Source organism: Micrasema longulum, unplaced genomic scaffold, assembly GCF_059751315.1.
Source record: "Micrasema longulum isolate JH-2025_06_02 unplaced genomic scaffold, ASM5975131v1 h1tg000646l, whole genome shotgun sequence".
NCBI classification, from domain to species: domain Eukaryota; kingdom Metazoa; phylum Arthropoda; class Insecta; order Trichoptera; family Brachycentridae; genus Micrasema; species Micrasema longulum.
The window spans coordinates 252409-272990 of NW_028277842.1; the positions used below are offsets into that span (position 1 = coordinate 252409).

The 20582-nt window shown below is 33.8% G+C and overlaps 1 protein-coding gene across 1 annotated transcript in view; it reads left to right on the top strand.

Annotated features, from left to right (window-relative positions):
- The window catches only part of ttv (exostosin glycosyltransferase 1 ttv), a 139073-nt gene extending 123270 nt beyond the window's left edge, over positions 1-15803 (top strand). Inside the window, exons 7-8 of the mRNA XM_088229228.1 lie at positions 10565-10818; positions 15500-15803. Coding sequence (XP_088085354.1) covers positions 10565-10818; positions 15500-15680 — 435 coding nt within the window. The 3' untranslated portion in view covers positions 15681-15803. The remainder of the gene's footprint in view (positions 1-10564; positions 10819-15499) is intronic.
- Positions 15804-20582: the final 4779 nt, after the last annotated feature.

Consider the following 20582-nt stretch of genomic DNA (forward strand, 5'->3'; position numbering starts at 1 on the left):
AAAACGCAACATTCAGGTGGGACTAAAACTGAACCATTACATCGGTCTCTTTATTACTCAGAGAGTTTAGATTCCGTGTCGTTAGGAAAGCGACGCAATTAGTGTTGTGTTTTATGAAGGACGCAACGCAGATAAACATATAGTGACCGAAATCCGGTTAAGTCAATTTTATTCCGATACAAATGGCATGTTTACTTTATTTTTTAATTTTGTAATTGTTCCGTTCTGACTTACCGATAATCTTAGTAACTTATTTACGTTTATGTCATTTCGTGAATATATAAAACATATGTTTGGTGACCTCATCTGACCTTATAAAAATTGTGTCATTATCTTTGTTATCAAAGTGCTTTTGTTTGTTTTTTTTCAATCCTCTAACGACTCATTAAATAAATGTCTTGTTTAAACTAGACTTATAATAATTTATTATTATTGCGCATTTTTTCATAGATTCATAACTGAAAGGCTTCGGTATAATTTTTAACTCAAAATTTGATGCTTACTTCGAAAAACACGAAACAATCGACGAAATAATACGAAGGTGTCACAATTTACATTCTTCTGTTGCAATTTTCCGAATAGTTGATTTTTTAGTTAAGTCGTTTTCATCCTAAAGGTGCGACTTGTAATAAACAAAAATGTTATTTATTTATTTGACGGACTTATACAGTCCATTCTAACGATGGTAAATACAATTTCTTATTATAGACTCAGGCACTAAATTGAAACAAATATGCTCACGGAGGACCCTGGATACCCCCTTAGGCCCGGATGAGTTTATTACTACAAGACGACAAAAAATACAAAAACTATTGACATTTTATTTTTTTGTATACATTAAACGCCCATAGGGCTTTTACAACCCACGGCTCGCGAGCCGCATGCGGCTCTTTAGCCAGTGTGGCTCACACAACTCAAGTTTTATTCTTCGCTTATTTTGTCAACGGGTCCTAATGAAGAACTTTTAGAAATATTGCTACTGAAAGGTCAAACACGTGGCGAGGAAATTGCAAACGCTATCATTTAATAAACAGAGAAACATCGTCTTACACTCGATAAAATTGGTTCAATTTCAGTAGATGGGACAAAAAATGTGACCAAAAAGAGAAAAGGTTCTGTTTCTATCATCACGAGGTACTTGTTAACTGTTGTATCATTCACCAAGAAGCGCTTTGTGAGAAGACATCTCCAGAAGAAATTCAATATATTGGAATTGGTAATCAAGATTATCAACACAATTGGTCAATTATCGCCAATTCAAAGAATTTTTAGTTGAAATAGAGAGAGAATAATCAAATCTTCTACCACATAATATTATAAATTAGGATACTAAGTGTATAATAGTGATAAATAATGTTAGAATAAGTATAGATGTAAATATTGTGTTGTAAATATATATTACACTATGTTACATAGAACTAAATAAATAATTAAATAAATAAATAAATTAAATAAATAATAAGGTCCGTTGGCTTGGAGGAAACCTTACTAAAATAAATTTGGCTCGCAAAAGAAATCTTAATTCTTATACCGCTGATCTTAGACTCTTTTGTCTAATGAGTTTGCCGACCACTGACCTATACCCTACTAAAAAATATTTCTTTATAAGGTGGCTTTACATTGCTTTATATCATTGTCCCTGGACTAGCACCTGATGCGTAAGACTGATCACCTCACCTTTCTGTAAAAGATAACTGAGATACACTGCATTTACTTTGGACGATGATTTGAAAAAAAAAGTTTTTCTGTAACTTAATGACAACATATAAATATTTTATGTTTTTATGCAATATATTACTGCTTTTACTAAGACTGTTAATTGTGAAGATAAGAAGATATTTATTTTCAACTCTTTTGCGTTTGTGCCAAGAATAGCCGTCAAAATTGTGCCTCTCATTTAGGAAACTTATTTATTTATTTATTATATATACGGCCTAAGCCAATTACAACAGTTACATGAAGAAACATAAATGCAAGAAACTGAACAAAAAGAACATAAAACTATTTAGCAAAGACAAACGAGGGCAAAACAATAATTATAAACAATATATTCATAAAAACGAAAGACCTAAGACTTCGAGCTAAACCATGCCAATCCAACTTCATCCCACACTGTTTAGTCGCGAAGAGATCTACGAAAAGCCGGAAAATCTATCCCAAAGAATTCCAAGTCGTGTGATGAATTGACTTATCTACACATTCTGGACATTGGGGCATAAAAACCAAAGTTGCTCTTAGAAGATTTTATAAATAGCAGATTTTGAGTTCTGGTGACACGGTTGGGAACATGAAAAGAAATTGATTGCAACAGAGATGGGACATCACTTATAGCATTAAGTATTTTGAAAATGCATATAAGGTCCATCAAATGACGGATATTGCCGTCATGCAAAAGGCCATTGGACCTTCGTGAAACTCAAGCAATTATATGGCAGGGTGAGATATAAAAAACAGCTCTGCAGCGAAAGTATCACAACACAATTTTCCGCGTCTTTACTTCGAACCATCAACGGTCCAATCGGAAGCGAAATATTACAAAAATCAAGTTATGATAATATATGTGTCCATATGAGTGGATCCCATGAAAAAAACATGTCCACGAACGTGAAGCAGGATAAATTTTGTGTAGGTAAATCTCCTCGGGATAGGATTTTCGTATTTACTCGTGTATATTTTCTCGTTTTGTATCATACGCTTATGTAGGTATATACTTAAATATTATATTTCCATTTACAAAATCTGAATAAAATAGAATTACGATTAATAAATTACAACAGGGATGGAGAACATTAAAAATAAGATAGTGGAAGAATTGAAGAAATACTGATGTGTAAACATATGCGAAATGGTGAATGTTACTGTTATACCCTATGGTGGTATATAAAGATCAATAATAAGACTTATTGTAGTTGACTGTGGTTTATTATAAATGCTTATAGCTGTGCCATCTTAGATGGAGACTATTATAAACAGAGAACACTCCTAGTAGGTGATTTGGTTCTGCTGGATGAATCTCACCCACGTGATAAAGGTTTCAGCTCTTTTACTTCACAAAAGTCAACAGATGGAAGAGTTGAAGAAATGTGGATGTCCAAACATGGGCAGAATGGTGAATGTTACACAGTGCGTAAAGTGGCAACTTAAACCAGCTAATGACAGATCATAAGCCCTGTAAATGCCTAAAATTCCATATTCCCTTCTCAAAAATGTTTTCCCTCTCTATTGAAATAAATTTAAAAGAGAACACTCCGTTTTCATTTGACATTAATTAGTTTTATATAGATTACCTGTTATTAAGTATGTATATTATTTTTTGCAATAAACTTATAAATAAATAAATAAAATTGTGGTAAGTGAGCGACTGTTTGCTAGGAGAGACAAATCTAGAATGATTTGCTAAGCTGTGTGGGTATGTAGACGACTGTAGATATATTGTTGTCACCAACAATATACCTACATTGTCACCAACAATATACCTACATTCCTTATAGTTACACAGTGTGTATTGTGGCCACTTGCACCAGCCAATGACAGGTCATAAGCCCTGTAAATGCCTAGACTTCCATATTCCCTTCTCTAAAATGTTCTCCATCCCTATTGTAATTTGTTAATATTAATGACTCCCTAGGCCCTAGAGGTTAAAATCCAGTCTTTTGTCTTCAAATATTTGGACAAACTCAAAATATTGTAAGTATGCATTTGTTTATTTACACATTTTCGTATATATTTATCAAGTATATCTCATTGCTTGAGAAATTTAAGAATCCAAATCATAAATATAAGGAGATTGAATGCAAACAGATGGGGTGTCGAAAATGAAAACACACCTTAAACCTTAACCATTATATTTAAATAATGGTGCTCATTTGTTGCGTACAGAATCAGAACTAATAAACTGCGCTGAAAACTTTCTAAGTTGTGTCATTTGCGATTGATATTGAAGAATAAATGCAATTTTTTTTACCCCTTTCTCACATCCATCTTCACAGTAAAATAAAACTCATCTACCTCCTTTGTTTTTCTCGTCACAACTTGACGATCTTTTTGCAATAAATAATTATCATCATGCAACAAGATTTCGGGAGTCAGGATTTTTTTTTTAAAAGTCTGTCTGCGGGAGAATCCGGAATTCCTGGAGGGCTGGCAACCCTACTGACAGGAGTTTATGTGATTTTATAAATCAACAACTGCTGAATTCACGTGTCATCTTAAATTGCGTTGTACGTAAGTGTGGGGATCGGTGCTAGTTTCTTATTCAATTAAGTCGAAAACGATATTTCGGAATCTTTAACTTGATTAACTTAATTTATACCTGTATTAAGTTGTTCAATCAGCGTCACGTAAGCGTGTGAATACCGCGATTCAATTAATTCTAGGGATAGTTCTGGGCGGGTTTCTGCTCTGTACTCTCGGAGTATAGTTTAAGTTGTATGTTGTTAGTTTTCAAGTTACGGCATTCAAGTTTCCAAGCCTCGGCGCGTGGCAAGTTGCCCGCAAGTTTAGACCAATTTTGTATGCACAGATATGTAAAACTTACAACTGAAGAGTATTGTATGATACTGTAACTCTTGCCCGCAAGTCTAGTAGAAATTTTCCTTTTACATATAGAAATATCACAAACTTTCGTTTTTCATTACGTATTCATATTTTTTCCTAAGAACTATTTTGCTAGGGCCTAGGCTATGCGTTTTTGATACAATTAAATTGCAATGTGTTTCTATTCTTCTTCTTGTGCCAGGTGTCTCCGACGTTGGCAATCACTTCTTAAAAGGCCTTTCTGTCTTGCGCTGCCCGGACCAATTCTTCCCCACATATCATTCCGGTCCAGACCTTTATGTTGCGCAGCCAAGACGTTTGCTTTCTGCCAGGTCCACGTTGTCTCTCAATCCTGCCAATTAGTATAAGTTGGAGGATTTTTTACTTGTCTCCACACAGGATGTGACCCAGATGGGAGATTTTACGGGACTTTATAAATTTTAACAACTGTCTGTTGTAATTAGCTCTCCTCAGGAACTCTGCACATTGCTGACCAAATCTGTCCACAGTATACAAAGCTTTTTTTTGCAAAGCCACATCTCGAATGCCTTCAACCGGTTCAAAGTGCATTTTTTGTGGGCATTTTTTTCTAATTTGTTTTAGCTTAATTTTAAGGTGTATTTTTCTAAAGTGTATTTTTGTAATTATATTTCTATGTTAATTTTCTAAAAATTATTTTAAAGGAATAACCCGCTAAGCCTCTATTTTGAGGCTTGTCAGCAGGTGGGATAGAGGGGATATGGAAGGAGGTAATGAAAAATACACCACAACACCCAGACCAATTCAGAAAAAAATCTTTCTTAGATTTTTTTCTTGCAACTGGCGGGAATCGAACCCGCGACGCCAGTTTCACAGATAGCCGTCTAACCAACTGCGCCACGGCGCCTGTATATGTATGGAAAAATAAACAAATAGTTTTTTTTTTTTTAATCCGTTATAGCAAACATGCTGACCGCGGGTTGGAGGAACATATTTCGAACGCTCATGTTTACTCTAGTTATATACCTCAATGGTTTTTAACTAAAATATTTCGTAGTCCCTGGACTGGCACTTGAATCGTAAGACAAATCATTTGACATTCATGTAACAAAAATAAGTCGCCGATATGAATGTATATTAGTGGCTGTCTAAAGTTTCAGTTTCGGCCAGTTTTGGCCAATGAAACGAGTTACGGCCGTTTATTCGGTTTTGGCCTTAAGTTGGCCGGAACCTGCACTCGAGATGTGTCGAATTACGTTCGGCTGTACTCGGGTGCATTTTATGGCTCGTGACTTGGTCGGTTGACCCGTGACTTTTAGTTTTTGGGCGTTTTGAAGTAACTTTTAACTTATTTATATAAATTATGGTTTCTGCCGAAACTAGAACCGAAGCCGAAATTCGGTTTCGTTTAGTTTTTTTTAAGAAACTGAATATTTATGTCCTTATGATTTTCATTTGCCCAAATATTTTAATTTTGGGGGCATTTTCAACGAGTTGCAAATAACTCCCTATTAAAAAATGGAAACCAAGTTGGGGTAGAGTGGGGTTCGTACCTCAGACCTCTGATCCCAACACTAGCCACGGGACCCCAACCGATTTTTTACGAAATAGTTTATAAATAAAAAAAGGGTAAAATATACCGCAAAGTATTTACTTTTTTCAAAACGTTTAAATGCCATCATTATCGGCGGCCTCCGTGGTGTAGTGGTCAAGACGCTTGACTCACACACGAAAGGTTCCGGGTTCGATTCCCGGTGAGAACACAAAAATTAAAATGTGTATTTTCTCAAGCCTGGGTGTTCTGTGATGTAATTCACCACTGTAATTGGGCCTCCTGGCCTGTTGTGGTGCAAAAATAAATAAAATAAAAACATATATATATGTGATGTGATTTTAACAAAAAAGCATAAAGGCTCGTCCATAGTTTCAAACATACGAAAACGTATGAAAAACGCCACACGTGGCCATAGTACGAGGCCTGTGGCGGGTGCGACAAATTAATAAGATTAGAATATAGATTAGAATTAGATTAGATAGATTAGAATGTACTTTCCTCACCTTAAGTTTTGTCTCTGCATACGCGTATATGTGTAGTCGCGCGGTAAATCTTACACTACTTTTTTGTACCTCTGATTGTGATATTTTTTCTTTTTCCTCAAAACATTAAACGGAGCCCCCTTTTTGCTGCAGTGACAATTTGCTTAATCTAACAACGGAGACCCAACGTGAGACATCATTTAATTAATCGTATTTTAAGTGCTATAAGTCACAATATCTATAAAGTTAGCGTTAAGTGAATTGTATTTAAGGACAGTATAGTAAAGTTAAGACAACGAGCGCTGTAATAATTCAATAAAGGATATCAACGTTAACGATACAACGTTTAACGTTTCATTTTATATGCCTCCATCTTTATGGTCTCCTTAGTTCAACTGCCTTAGCGAACCGCCATAATGCCCGTTCAGGACCAGCCTCTCTAATCTGAGCGGTCCACGAAGGTATTTATCTTTTATTGATATTTTATGTATCGACAAAGCATTCCTTTATTGAAAGCTTATATTTAGTTGAATAAACTCTACAGATGGCCTTACTTTTATTATTGGGTTTTGTGCCTACGGAATAGAGATTCAGTTAATCTATAACAGCGTTTTCCAACCCGTGGGTTGCGACCCCCGGGGGGTCGCAAGGCCCAGCTTGAGGGGTCGCGATCGCAAGTTAGGTAAAAATAAAAACAAGGATTTTAGGTCCCTTACTACAGTAAAAATATAAATATTTCAGTGTGAATGCTGTGCCTTTTTTTCAAAAATAAAATTATCGAATTGTGGTTTTATTTTGGAGATGCAAATAACCGAATCATTTTCTAAGTAGGGTAAATTTTTCTGTCTAGTTTTATGTCTTTATTAACCTTTTACTTACTGTCCTTAAAACATCCGCGCGTTACGGTGCTGCGTAGTCATTACACATGCAAACAATTAGAGATTTTTAATCGTAAAAATTTCGTTTTCATATGCAATTGCTTCAATTTTTTGTTGAAGTCCAAAGTGATAATATTTTAAATCTAATTAGTGAAAACATGAAAAAATCAGTAGCTCATGCTCGCAGCGCGGGCGAAAGAACCGTCCCCGATGAAAGTCAGATAGCTACTAACTGGCATCTAGGAGTACTAGTGCTGTTCGCATGTGTGAAGCGTGAAATTGTCTCTCTCGCTCCTGAAGTAATAAGTTTGTGAGACAATTGTATATTTTGGTTACTCTTTTTCTACGTACTCCGCAACATGCGACATATTGGTAAACTTTCTATTGTATTAGTGATTTATCTCCGATTTTTGATAAAAAGCTTTTTCTATTTCTAATAAGCATTAATTTTTCATCTAAAAAAAATACCAGTACGTTTAAGTAAAACGGAGAAATATCGAAAATCTTAACCTATACTTTATTTTATTTATTATAATTATTAAGTTATTACCAGAAAGGGAGAGTTAAAGAGAATGTTAGTTTAGACAGGTAAGGTGTGGCGATTGGAACTTCAAAGCTTCCATTTCCAGCTCTGGGGTGCTATCCTGAACCACTCTCGCGGAACAGTTTTTCTCGTGTATTTTGTGTGTAAATACACGAGATAATACGGCCGCGAGAGCGCGAGCGTTTGGAATACCATCTCTGGATATTCTTCTTTTCTCTTCATCCCAAAGATCTCATGATATAAATTCCATTAAGATGCCGGCTCTCTGCGCCCGCAAACCTTGCTTGCACTTGATTTCTTGATTGATAAAAACATGCTTAATATAGGGAGTATGTTAACTTGGGATGGAATGACTGAGAAATATATCAAAAGGTGAGTGAGTGCTGAGAACAGAGCGAACAGCGCACTTAAATCAACCTTGTTAAATAAATGTATGTCGCAAAAGGCAAAATTGCCATTTCACAATGGGGTCCTGGTGCTGACCTTGATGTGTGAAAGCGAAGTCTTAATGTGATCTTTCAGGCGAATGTGTGGTAAAACTATGTACGATAGATGCACAAATGTCGAGAGTACATTATGTGAGGCTGGAATAAGCATTATCGACCAAATCAAGAAAGAAGCTCTGTGTTGGTTTGGACATGTAGAGCGAATAGACAGCGAAAGGACAGGTAAAAAGATATATGATGCCTATGTTGATGGATACAGAATTAGAGGAAGACCAAGAAAGACATAGTATGACCAAACCCAACAAATATTTGAAGACGGACTTGTCAGAAGTCGGAATAATCTGCGCGCGTGCATGAGAAGATGTACGTGCAGAGGAAGCGAGATATGCACGCAAAGACAGAGTGATATGGAATTCTATCCTCTCTATCTTGGGAAACCGAGTGATGGTTTGTTTATAAAATAATATGCTCTCAATAGAAATTAAATTAAAATCTTCGTCTGTAATTACTGAAATACCAATAGTAGAGTATAATTATTCTGGGAGGTCACGAGATTTTTGCAACTCGTAAAGGGGTCGCGTATTCAAAAAGGTTTAAAAACACTGATCCATAAATGTACAGAACTATAAATATTGTTCGATTGATTTTGTAGTATTGATTTCGGTTTCTTGAAATTCAAACCATCATTACCTACCTACACAAAACACGACTCGTAAAATAATGTAACACGATTTTCTTGTTCCAGTATTTACGTTTAGTCGTCAATTTGTTTACTCTAAAATACGAATCAGATAAATAATGATTGAAAAACGATCTAGGTTAATCGAGTGATTAAGGAGATGTAGTCGGCTAGCGACCACGCGTGACACGTTTTTCGTAGAAGGATGTATCAACAATACCTCAGCCGACGTCCGTCCGGCTCCAACGTTTATCTCAACAATTTTTTTGAATTCTAAGTTTGCGTTGGACATTAAATAATTATTCACTCGGTTCACTCCATACAAATTTATAAATATGAAAATCGTGCGTGACAAAATCAATAAAAATGTTTAATTTTTAAGTAAATGACAGACCAAACACACGTATTTTTTAATTGGCTTTATATGATTACCTTTGGTATTACGGAAATGTTTCAAAGTTAAAATCCTTGTTAGAGGATTTTTCGTCATTTTCACCCATATTTATGTATAGTTCCCGTGTTCACGTAGAAATAATACTCAGTTTTTAGTAAACTTTACGTATGTTTCCTATCGTACGGGTTAGGCATTTACAGGGCTTATGGCCTGTCATTGGATGGTTGAGGGGCCACTTTACATACTGTGTAACATTTACAATTTTGTTTATGTTTGAATATCCAAATTTCCTCAATTTTTTAATCTGTTGAGTTTTGTGAAGTTAGAGAGCTGAAACTCTAATTGAATTATTTCCTTTTGGACCAGTTGATTTAATCGACAATGTTTTGGTTTGTAAACGAAAACTGGATTTCACCCGTATGGGGTTTTCAATGTTCCATGGTTTTATCCCATTGAGTTCCTCCAGGGTATGCTTCGTTACAGCAGTTCGAAGACCAGAAGGAATGTGTATTTAACTACGCATTTCTTTCGATTGTTGCGTGGTATTATTGACAACCCTAAAATTATGTGGAGCATTAGCTTTTATGTCCCGGATAATTACCTTACACGGCATCAGCATAGACTGTATTACGTATCAATATACGGGAACAACCTGCCAACGGTTATACCTGTTGGAAGAGCTATCTCTATGTTGAACAATATTACTTTGGATATTTATATTTTTCACGTCTCTGAGGGAGTTTTTCGTTACAAGATTCTCTTCTTTTTTAACATTTTATTCTCTGGATATTATCTATACCTATGTGTCATTTTTAAACATACCTAACTTTTTTATTAATTATTATTTCTGTATGTACGAATTAAGATATTCCATTTTGTAATGAAATAAAAAATAATTTAAATAAGTTTTTTCTGCTGTCTTTTGCTGAATTGCAGATGCGGAGATTTTAACTTTCCCGTTGAAAGCTTTCTGCGATCTTGCAAGAGTTCGCCCATCGCTCCAGCCCCGCAAAAACCGGGGTTGGAATATTATTTCCTTTTGCTAATGCTGAACTTCACTCCCACTTCCAGAACGCCTGGGGCTACACGTCCAAGTGGACCAACGAGTACTCCATCGTGCTGACGGGCGCGGCCGTGTACCACCGCTACTACCACTCGCTGTACGTCCACTGGCTGCCCCCGCTGCTGCACAAGGCGGTCGCCCAGGCCCACAACTGCGAGGACATCCTCATCAACTGCCTCGTGGCGCACGTCACCCGGCGCCCGCCCATCAAGCTCACGCAGAGGAAGCAGTACAAGGAGCCGCCGCAGACGGCTGGAGCGAGGTACAAAATGCAATTTCTAACATTTACTTTATTTGATTATTTCCTATGGTTTACAAAAAATAAGTAATACATCAGTCATCGGTATAATATATATAATTTGTTATGTTGAGATACTGTTCGTCAATTGCACATTTAAATTAGTTCAATGAGGAACTTCAGCCCTACGGGAAATTGGATCCAAAAAGATTTTCTTGCGCGGGGTAAAATTTAGAGCATTAAATTGTACGGCAAAGTTTCTTGAAAATGTACGAAAAAAATAATAAAAAATATATTTTTATTAAAACGCACTAGTTTGAATGGCGTCACTGGTTCATGCGAATCAACCTATGATTGAGAGATATGGAAGATTTCCGGTCTGCTCGTCGCTTCTTGACCAATGGGAAGAACTGAATGAGAATAAGCGGAAATGAGCCGCTGACGCTACACGCGGAGTTATTTCAGAAATACAAAACTCTAAAAAATCGTAGCGCTGATAATACGATATTGTAAAAAAAAAATTTGACTTAGTTGAATAGTCTATTAACAAATAAAAAAAATTAAAAAAACCACTGTACTTCCTCATTGTGTACAATTATTATTATTTTACAACAAAATACTCAAGAATTCATAGCATCTTCACCGTACGCTGCGTAAATATCGGGAAGCGCTTTGGGAGTTTTATTATCTCGGTTGAACGCGAACAGAAGGTGTGGAAAATGCCCACTTTCGTCTGCTTGACATTCCATTTTGAAGGCTTGTAAGCAAATAAAATAATAAATGTATAAACCCATTACTTAAGATAAGGTAATATAGAAGTCTAGGCATCTACAGGGCTTATGACCTGTCATTGGCTGGTTTAAGTGGTCACGTTACAACATTTACCATTCTGCCCATATTTGAACATCTATATTCCTGCAATTCTTTCATCTGTTGCTGTTTTTGAAATGAAATAGCCGAAACCTTCATTTATGCGTTCTAAAAGTCGTAAAAGTTCTCGTTCCTCATAAAAATAATATTAATAATTTTTGTCTGACTTATATAGCGCCATTTTTGTGAAAAATCTTTAAGTGGGTCCTCAGATTAGGATAGTCTCCATCTAACATGGCACAGCCTGTTCTAAGACGGAGATTTTTTATGTTTTAGAGTATAAACTATTATCATGAATTAAAATGTAATTGCCTTGCTTGGAACGGGGTATGTACCCTTATTAGCTGGGCAAAGTGAACATTAAATTGTATTTATGATAAAATGTATAAATACATAAATAAATAAGTTTACAGCCCGTGTGACGAGTGATATGTGATGTTTTTTTATCGACTTTTTATTAAAACTATTGTGTCATAATATATTTCATACCAGTACTTTTGCTGATTTTTCGTACAAATTAAATATGTAATGTAATGTAATATTTAAAAAATAATTGCATAAGGTTTTTTTTATTTTTTATTAAGTAGTTCCATACTAATGTAATAATAACAATAAAACAAACTAAAACTACTTTGTTATAAATGAATTGCTAAACAAGTGTAAGATTTAATAATCTTTATAAAAATATAAATTATGTATTAACAATATTTTGAGTTTGTCAAAATTTTTGTTGACAAGGACTGGATTCAACTCTCTATGGGCTTGTAAATGTTATACTGTATTAACATATTACAACAGAGATGAAGAACATTTAAGAGAAGGTAATATAGAAGTCTAGGCATCTACAGGGCTTATGACCTGTCAATGGCTGGTTTAAGTGGCCACTTTACACACTGTGTAACATTCACATTTTATTTATTTTTTATTATTATTATTATTTACAAGCTTAAGTCTTACTTACGATACGGTACAAATTAGAGAGCGAATGAAAGTGCACTCTTCCGAATGGTTGACCCCGTGGTCAACAGGGTAGACATGACAATAGTTATTTGATTTTACCGTTAAAACGCTGGATTAGTGCTTTTGATAAAATCACATATTTCCGCATAAATGCGGTCCTATTCGTTGGCCTAGTGTGTGTTCACCACAAATAGTTTGATATTCCGTATTTTAACCGAATATTATGTCGAATACCGAACATATAAAACCACGCATATTCGGCGCATCTCTAGTTTTTAGCTTGTTTAATAATGTTTAATTTTTTATGATTTCAAATGACCGCTTTACTCGTAAGGTTAGAGTAAAATTTTATGTGTTTCTGCACAACGTTATTCACTCTGACGTTCAGAGTTTTCTAAATAACTTTAAATTTAAATGTGAAATTTGAAAGTTAGTACCGTACTCAATGCTCTGTAAATCTTTTATTGTAAGTGTCACGTGACGCGGCGGGTTCTAAACTATAAATTGCTTTTTTACTACTCTTTATAAAATGGCTGTTAAAGATTTTACATAGTGTTATATGCTGAGTTAAATTTTTCTGCCAGACTTCCCAATTACTTCGGAATAACTTTCCGTTCAACTTTAAGATAAAATACACAAATTTAAACCAAAACATGAAAACTTTGGCTGTTACATTAATACGTGGATGCTCCCGGCGATATTCAAATGTTTTCTTGGAGTTAAGAATATCACGTCGGCGGTTTATATCTGATGGTGGCTCATTAAAGTCCATTAAGACTTAGTTATGATTTATGGCTGAGTTAAAATATTAAAAGATTTTTAAAAAGAAACCACCATGTGAGTATCATCTAGTACTTATTTTTTGAGTAGATTTTAAATTACTTTTTAAGAATACTTGCAATATTTTGATTTACCCAAATATTTATATTTTTCATTTATTTTCTGTCATATAACCATGTAAGTAAAATGGGAAACAAGTTGTTGTAGAGTAGAGTCTGAACCCTCTTGAATCCCCCTCTAAAGTCCGCGTCGCTACCACGGGACAACAACCCTTTCAATAAATCCTTTATGCAAAAAAATGTCTTCACTTATTTAACTGTGTTGTTTTTCAATCATTAGTTAGTAGGTTCTTGCCTAGTTTAAGCGATTTCTAGCTCTTTTGGAAGCACGCTTTACAACTTGAGTTCTTTAATGAATAACTTATGTGTGCTTATTTTCAAGTCTATTTTACACTTTCAAAGAGTTTTAAAAATAACATCCACCTCGTATTTCTGCTTCTATTGTAATTTCCTGGTATTTGAGTATCGCGGTCTATATGAACAACTCCAATTCACGTTAACTACACTCTTCTGTCTCTCAAAAAATTGTTTATCGGCTCGGCTACGCGGATGGCTAATAATAATAATTATTATTATGGATAACTTATAAAGCGCCATTTTCGTAATATAATACCTCAAGGGCGCTTTACAAAGTGATTATATAAAGATATAAATTTAATTTTAACTTTTTAATTTAAGAAAAATAATGTACTTTTTCATATTACTTTTACACCACATGCTAAGAATTTATTCAAATGATTTAGAGAACAAGTGGGTTTTAAGTTTCTTCCGAAACATCACTTCACTCTCACAGTTTCGGATTTCTGCTGGGAGAGCATTCCATGCCGTAGGGCCTGCGACCGCAAATGCACGTTCGCCGAATTTAGTACGCTGTTTGCGTAGAGGTATAATATTTTTTTCTTTCGACGTAGATGTAGCTGATCTAAGCGTAAGACGTCTGTCAGCTAGTTCATCTGGAATACAGAGTTCCCTTAGATATTCTGGAGCAGAGTTGTGCAGTGACTTATACATAAGCTAACAGAGTTTGTATTCCACGTAGAAAAAGTTTGTATTTCACGTGGAAAACGTAGCCAGTGCAATTCTCGAAGTAGTGGAGTGATATGACTGAATTTAGAGATTCCAAAAATAAGTCTCGCTGCGGCATTTAATACAGCCTGTAGGCGAGTCATTTTATTAATTGGTAGACCTGCGTAGATACCATTACAATAATCGACTCTGGACACTACAAACGCATTTATTAATTGACGAGCGGCATCAATTGGCAAATTTTTGCATATGCATTTAATCTGTCTCAGCTGGTAAAAGCTTGAACTTATTGTTCTATTAATTTGAACGTCAAGAGAAAGGTCAGAATTAAGGATGACTCCCGGTAGTTTAACGGTGGGTAAAGCGGTACTCCTTACCTCGGGTAGTGCCGTATCCTGAATCAAATTCTGTCGTCTGGCTGAAGCCATCCATAGTTGTTTCGTTTTAGATGGATTAAGTGTTAGTTTATTTTCAGCCATCCAGTTTCTTATTTTCTCAATGCATCCATTAATCAAATCAACAAGCACATTTCTCTCGCTCGGTTTACAATAAAAATAAATCTGCGTATCATCTGCATAGTGAGGTTGTCGTCACTAAAGAGCCTGTCGCAGTCCTGATCTGATTAGTCAAGCGTATCGGAACTCTTCGTTTTTTACTATTTTTCATTTCACACCGCAAACTATACAAGCTGTCGTCATCTAAGTCAAGTGTCTAAAAAAACGGAGCGTATTCTTTGAACTAATACGTTTTTGAATCTGTCGTTTTCTCGAGTCTCTTCTGGATTTGAGACATTCGATCCCCGTGTGATCCAAGTTTTTATTTTGGCATTACATCTCAACAGCTTATTCCATTTGCTATTTTTACAGTTTTGTTTTTGTACCACGACTGAGCACCGTATATTCATTTCACTTTATAACCAGAAATCTGAATAAAATCAATACTTCTGGTGGGTGTCATACAAATACGGGTTGTCGCTTATAATTGTTAAAGATTATGTTATATTTTCGCAGATCACCGTGGAACGATCCCGATCATTTCATCCAGAGACAGTCCTGCCTGAACACGTTCGCAGCTGTGTTCGGCTACATGCCTCTGGTCCGGAGCAGGGTTCGTCTGGACCCCGTCCTGTTCAGGGACCCTGTCTCCAACCTGAGGAAGAAGTACCGCCAGATCGAGCTGGTTGGCAGCTAGCGAAGGCCGGAGCTCTAGGACATGGCGCTCGCGGGCAAGCCCGAATTCCAAATGGCTGACGTGTTTGGAATGCGGGTTTTCCTGAACCGTGCGCGAGTGTAACAATTCAGGTGTTGTTTCAATTATGATATTCCACAAACGCGACGTACACGATTTTACGTATTCCTCCATAACTGTTACCCCAGTGATGCATATTTCGTATGTCTTTGAATTTTCTATGTGGAATATAATATAACAATACTCATGTTCTCAACTCATTACTGGATTCACTGCACTTTAAAAAATCGTCAGTGCTTGCGTTTCTCTTTGATTCGTCATTAATAAATATCATTGAAGTACCGATTAGATCTTATTGTTTTTTGTTTAAATTATATATTTATTTATTGACATATAGATGAAATAAAACAACCATCAATATAATTTTATTTTGTACTATAAAATTGCTATACGAAATCTACTGGCGAAATTTTTTGCTGACTTATGAAATTTCTTTACTTTCGCATTTTTAGACATATTGAATCTACGATTGTTTTCGTATTCAGTGTTTTTTTATCTTTCTCTTCTCGCATATGTTTTTATTTTATTGTGTACTATTTTATAGTAAAGAATTTTTGTATTTTGTGTATTTTTTTGACATCAGTAATGAGTTTTTAATCTATTTTTTATTATCGATACTGTATTTATACCCTCCATTCTTTAATTTTTATATATTTTACCTACATCAACGGTAAGTGGATTCGTTTCGTTATGATATGCTCATAAAATATTATTACATTAGATTCTCAATGATCCAGAGATTTTCATCGGCCAACCCTTCTAACAGTTTCTTACATTTTGAGAAAAAACCTTTTTTTCCCAGACTAAAATATAAAAACAAGTGTGTGGACGGTATGAATTAAAGTCTGAATAAATTATTCTGAATAAAATATCAGTGTTATGTCGAAACGACTAGGAAAAATAATATCGATCAATTAATTAAATAATAAATCACATATAATATGAATGGCGCGATTGTTTTGACAGCAATACAACTAATTTTAACTTTGCTTTGTAGGATTTGTTTACTTTATTATAATTAACTGCTTTAGATAAATTTTACCAATTAATTTGAGATTTCCATTCCCCTATAAAAAAATTCAAACATTCCATTTAGAAACGAAATAATTCATTCTCAAATAATATTTATTTTAAGAAAATACATTTTATTTAAAGTATTATGATTTTCCATTAAAAATAATTCAATTATATCAATGTTTTGATAAAAATCGATTGATGCACGAAGTTCTTTTTTATTATCTGAATTTATATTTAAGGCCATCAATAAAATATTTCCTTAGAAGATTGCCATATTTATATTTTTTAAATAGAATTTAGTCAATTGGTAATATAAATAAAACCATATCATTGTCAATTATTGAAATTGATCATAATTTATTTAATAAAAGCCATTTGCTCGCGTGCCACTATTTTTTGTAGATTTGCCTACGACTGAGTTTCTTTGAATGAGAGTAATCGAATGGGTGGAAAAATGGAAGATGTTGCATTTACATTAAAAGGTACTTTTATGTTTTATAAAGCCTAAAAAAATGGTTTAATGAATTAAATCAAATACTTAAATATGTCAATACCTGTAAAATTGTGCGTTGGTTTGACGGCCAAGGACCTTAACAGAATTAGTTCATAGTTGAATCTCAATCATTAACGAGATTTATCTTCAGCCTATATATTTCAACAGTGACTGTAGTAAATTTAGTCAGTTTGTGCAAATAAATACTTACAATAAAAAAGATAAAAAGACAACTTTGTTTTTAACCATTTTATTTTTTTGACGGACTTCAAAGCTTCACAAGCTACTTTATCTAGGTATTATTCATTTTTTATTATATTTTATTATATCAGTACATTCGTTGTATATTAGTAATACTTATATTAGTTAATAATACCACGATAAAGAAGCTTGTGTAGCTTTGAAACCGGTCAGTAGAAAAAATATAAAATAAGTGGTTGAAACAAAGTTGTTTTTTTTCAAAATAAATATTAGCGTTTTTATAATTTACCCAAATACTTCAAGTTTTCGCCATTTTTAACAAGTTGTAGATAACTCACTATAAGAAAATGGAAATCAACTTGGGGAAGATTAGGGTTTGAAATTTGGACATCTGGCCCGTGAGTCCGCAACACTAGCCACGTGACCACAACTCGATTCTAAATTTGTTTTATCATAATGAATAACCACAAAGTTAGTGCTTCAAATATAAATTTTATTTACTTACAATTCAATAACGCGGTGCAAATAGCTTTTCTCTTAATAATTCGCATTTAAATAAATTAATATATTATTTTGGCGATGAAATCTTGTCTTAAAGCATTACTCAAATTCTAAATAAATAAAACATTATTACATTAAAAAAGATTTTTATATAGTTACAATTTTGATGGAAACATTATGTAATGTTGTATTTATGGTCCTGCAGCACAAAATAGGTATATGTTGCCACAAAAATAATTAAATCAGCCACTCGATTGGGCGGTGAGGCCGTTCTTTAAATGCCGTCATTCAATTTAATAGCCAACGGACGCTTAGGCAAAGTGTCGAAACAACGTTTAACAAAAGGGCTGAGCGTTGTTTAGCCTCTTGAATTTAAACACAGCAATAAAAATTGTTTTGTTTTTTTTATTTGAAGTTAGTTAAGGTTAGGATAGGTTGGGTTAAGTTTAATATTTGAATAAAAACTCTTTTTTATTATTAAACTTATTCCATCCTAACCCGGCGGCTTTTGGATCGGCCATTTCCAAAGGAGCTTTTAACCAATCAACATGTTAATTGTTGAGCTATCTTAATTCATAAAACAAACGGCCTAGCCATTCAAAGAAATCTCGGCATTCAATACCATTTAATAAACAGTCTGACCGCCCAATTAAGTGGCTGATTTAACTTTTTGGCGGTGACATATATATCAACTGAGACGATGGAATTATTATACGTATAGTTGTTATAAAAAATTATAAATTCCTCATATTTTTATAACTTCCCACATATTTAAGTATTTGGTTTACGATAATTATAATCTGATTAAGATGGCAGATCCTTATTATAATTAGTTTTTAAATTGTATCAATGTATATTATTAAAAAAATATTTTTATCTTGTAATCCATACTTTATTTTACTTATTGATAATTTATGTCTGTATGGTGTATTGATTAATCATTATTTTCAATGTTATTTTTATTTTATATAATTGACTTGATAACTGTTTTTTATCAAAAATGATGTTATTATTTTAGAGAAAATTATAAATAACGATGTATTTACTTAAATGTTTTGACGATATTTCCAATAGGAAATATATTATATTTCATACTAAAATTTGGCTCAAAAAAATTATTTGTACTTAAAATAAGTTATTTAATGTTATATTTTATATATTTTAAGCATTATTTACATTGTGGTAGTATATGATAATATAATATTGATTAGTTCTATAAGTATCGTCTTTTTTGGGTGATCCCGTGTAGATTGTGTTCGTCTGTTGCAATAGCCATCTTCAGGGTAAACTATGTGCTGTGCAGAAAAAACATGTGTTTACGTACTTGTCATTTGTACCGTGTCGCAATCGTCAGTATGTATATTCAGGTGTCATTTTTCGCCGTCTTTGTTTATGTTATTTGGGCGTCTGTGTATATACCATAACATAACATTAAATAATACAATATTTTTGCAACACAACACTTATCCTGAAGATGGCGCCTGCAACGGTAGCCGAAACAGAACGAATTTAATTTTCACGGGATCAGCTTAGAGTAATAAGACGCACAACTGTAGAGCCGCCCATACGGACGAAAATCATTCAAGGTTTTTTAATCACGAATTAAGCTATAGTTTACAGCAAAGCAACGGGCTGTAGGTACTCAGGTCGAGACAATAAGACAGTCCGTTACACATTTGTTGTTAAACCCAAACATTTATAACGCTTTTGCTCTGTGCAATTTTTGAGCGAAATACCGTCTTTGCAGTTGTGACGTCTTATGACTGTGAGAGTAATAGTGACCGTGAAAATCTACGCACTTATCAATTACTCAGTTTTCAATATTGATTTAATTATTAACTAATTCTGGATTGATCACACCACTTATGTGTCAAAGAAATTATATGTAAAGTTATTTATTTATTTTTTATTAATAAAATAACTAAAGTCATGTTAAACAGTTTTGAAAACACAACCTGTTCCCGTTTCTAGAAAAATTACACTATCGAAGAAATTATTTTTATAATGTAAAATACAAATCAAATGTTTTCGTATATGAATAAGTAAAAAAAAAACCTCAAATTATTAATTTCAGAGAAAAGTTTAAAAATTTTGAAATATTTTTAAAAATTAACTTTTTTCTTTCTCGGTCTTAATTTGAAATATCAAATCAATAATGTAAACTTTGTAATGTAAAATTGAATACTAGGTATTTCTCAATTTTTTTGTAACTTTTTTTAAAGTAAGACTCATTATTGAAATTTGTGTTTATTTTTATATTTGTGTCAATGTTCATATATTTTTTCGGTTAGCTATCAATAAGTTATTATATTCTTGTACCATAATAAACCGTGGATTATCGATACTGGACAAAAAAAACCCTGCCATATTTTATTTTATTTATTTTTATAAAAAAACGTTTTTTATACCTCAAAGTCTTGTGAGACCCATTGTTAAATTATGTCCCAGTGAGATTTTATTCAATTAATGTAAAGCTAATAGATTTTTCAAAAACTCATCCAGATGAATTCAAGAGTTTGGAGAAATTTTGAAATCACTATTCGAAAAACCAATATCAGTAACCATTAGTATTTGTGATATGAAAATGACATATTTCCAGGTTCGATCCCTCACTAGCTCGATCTGAAATATTA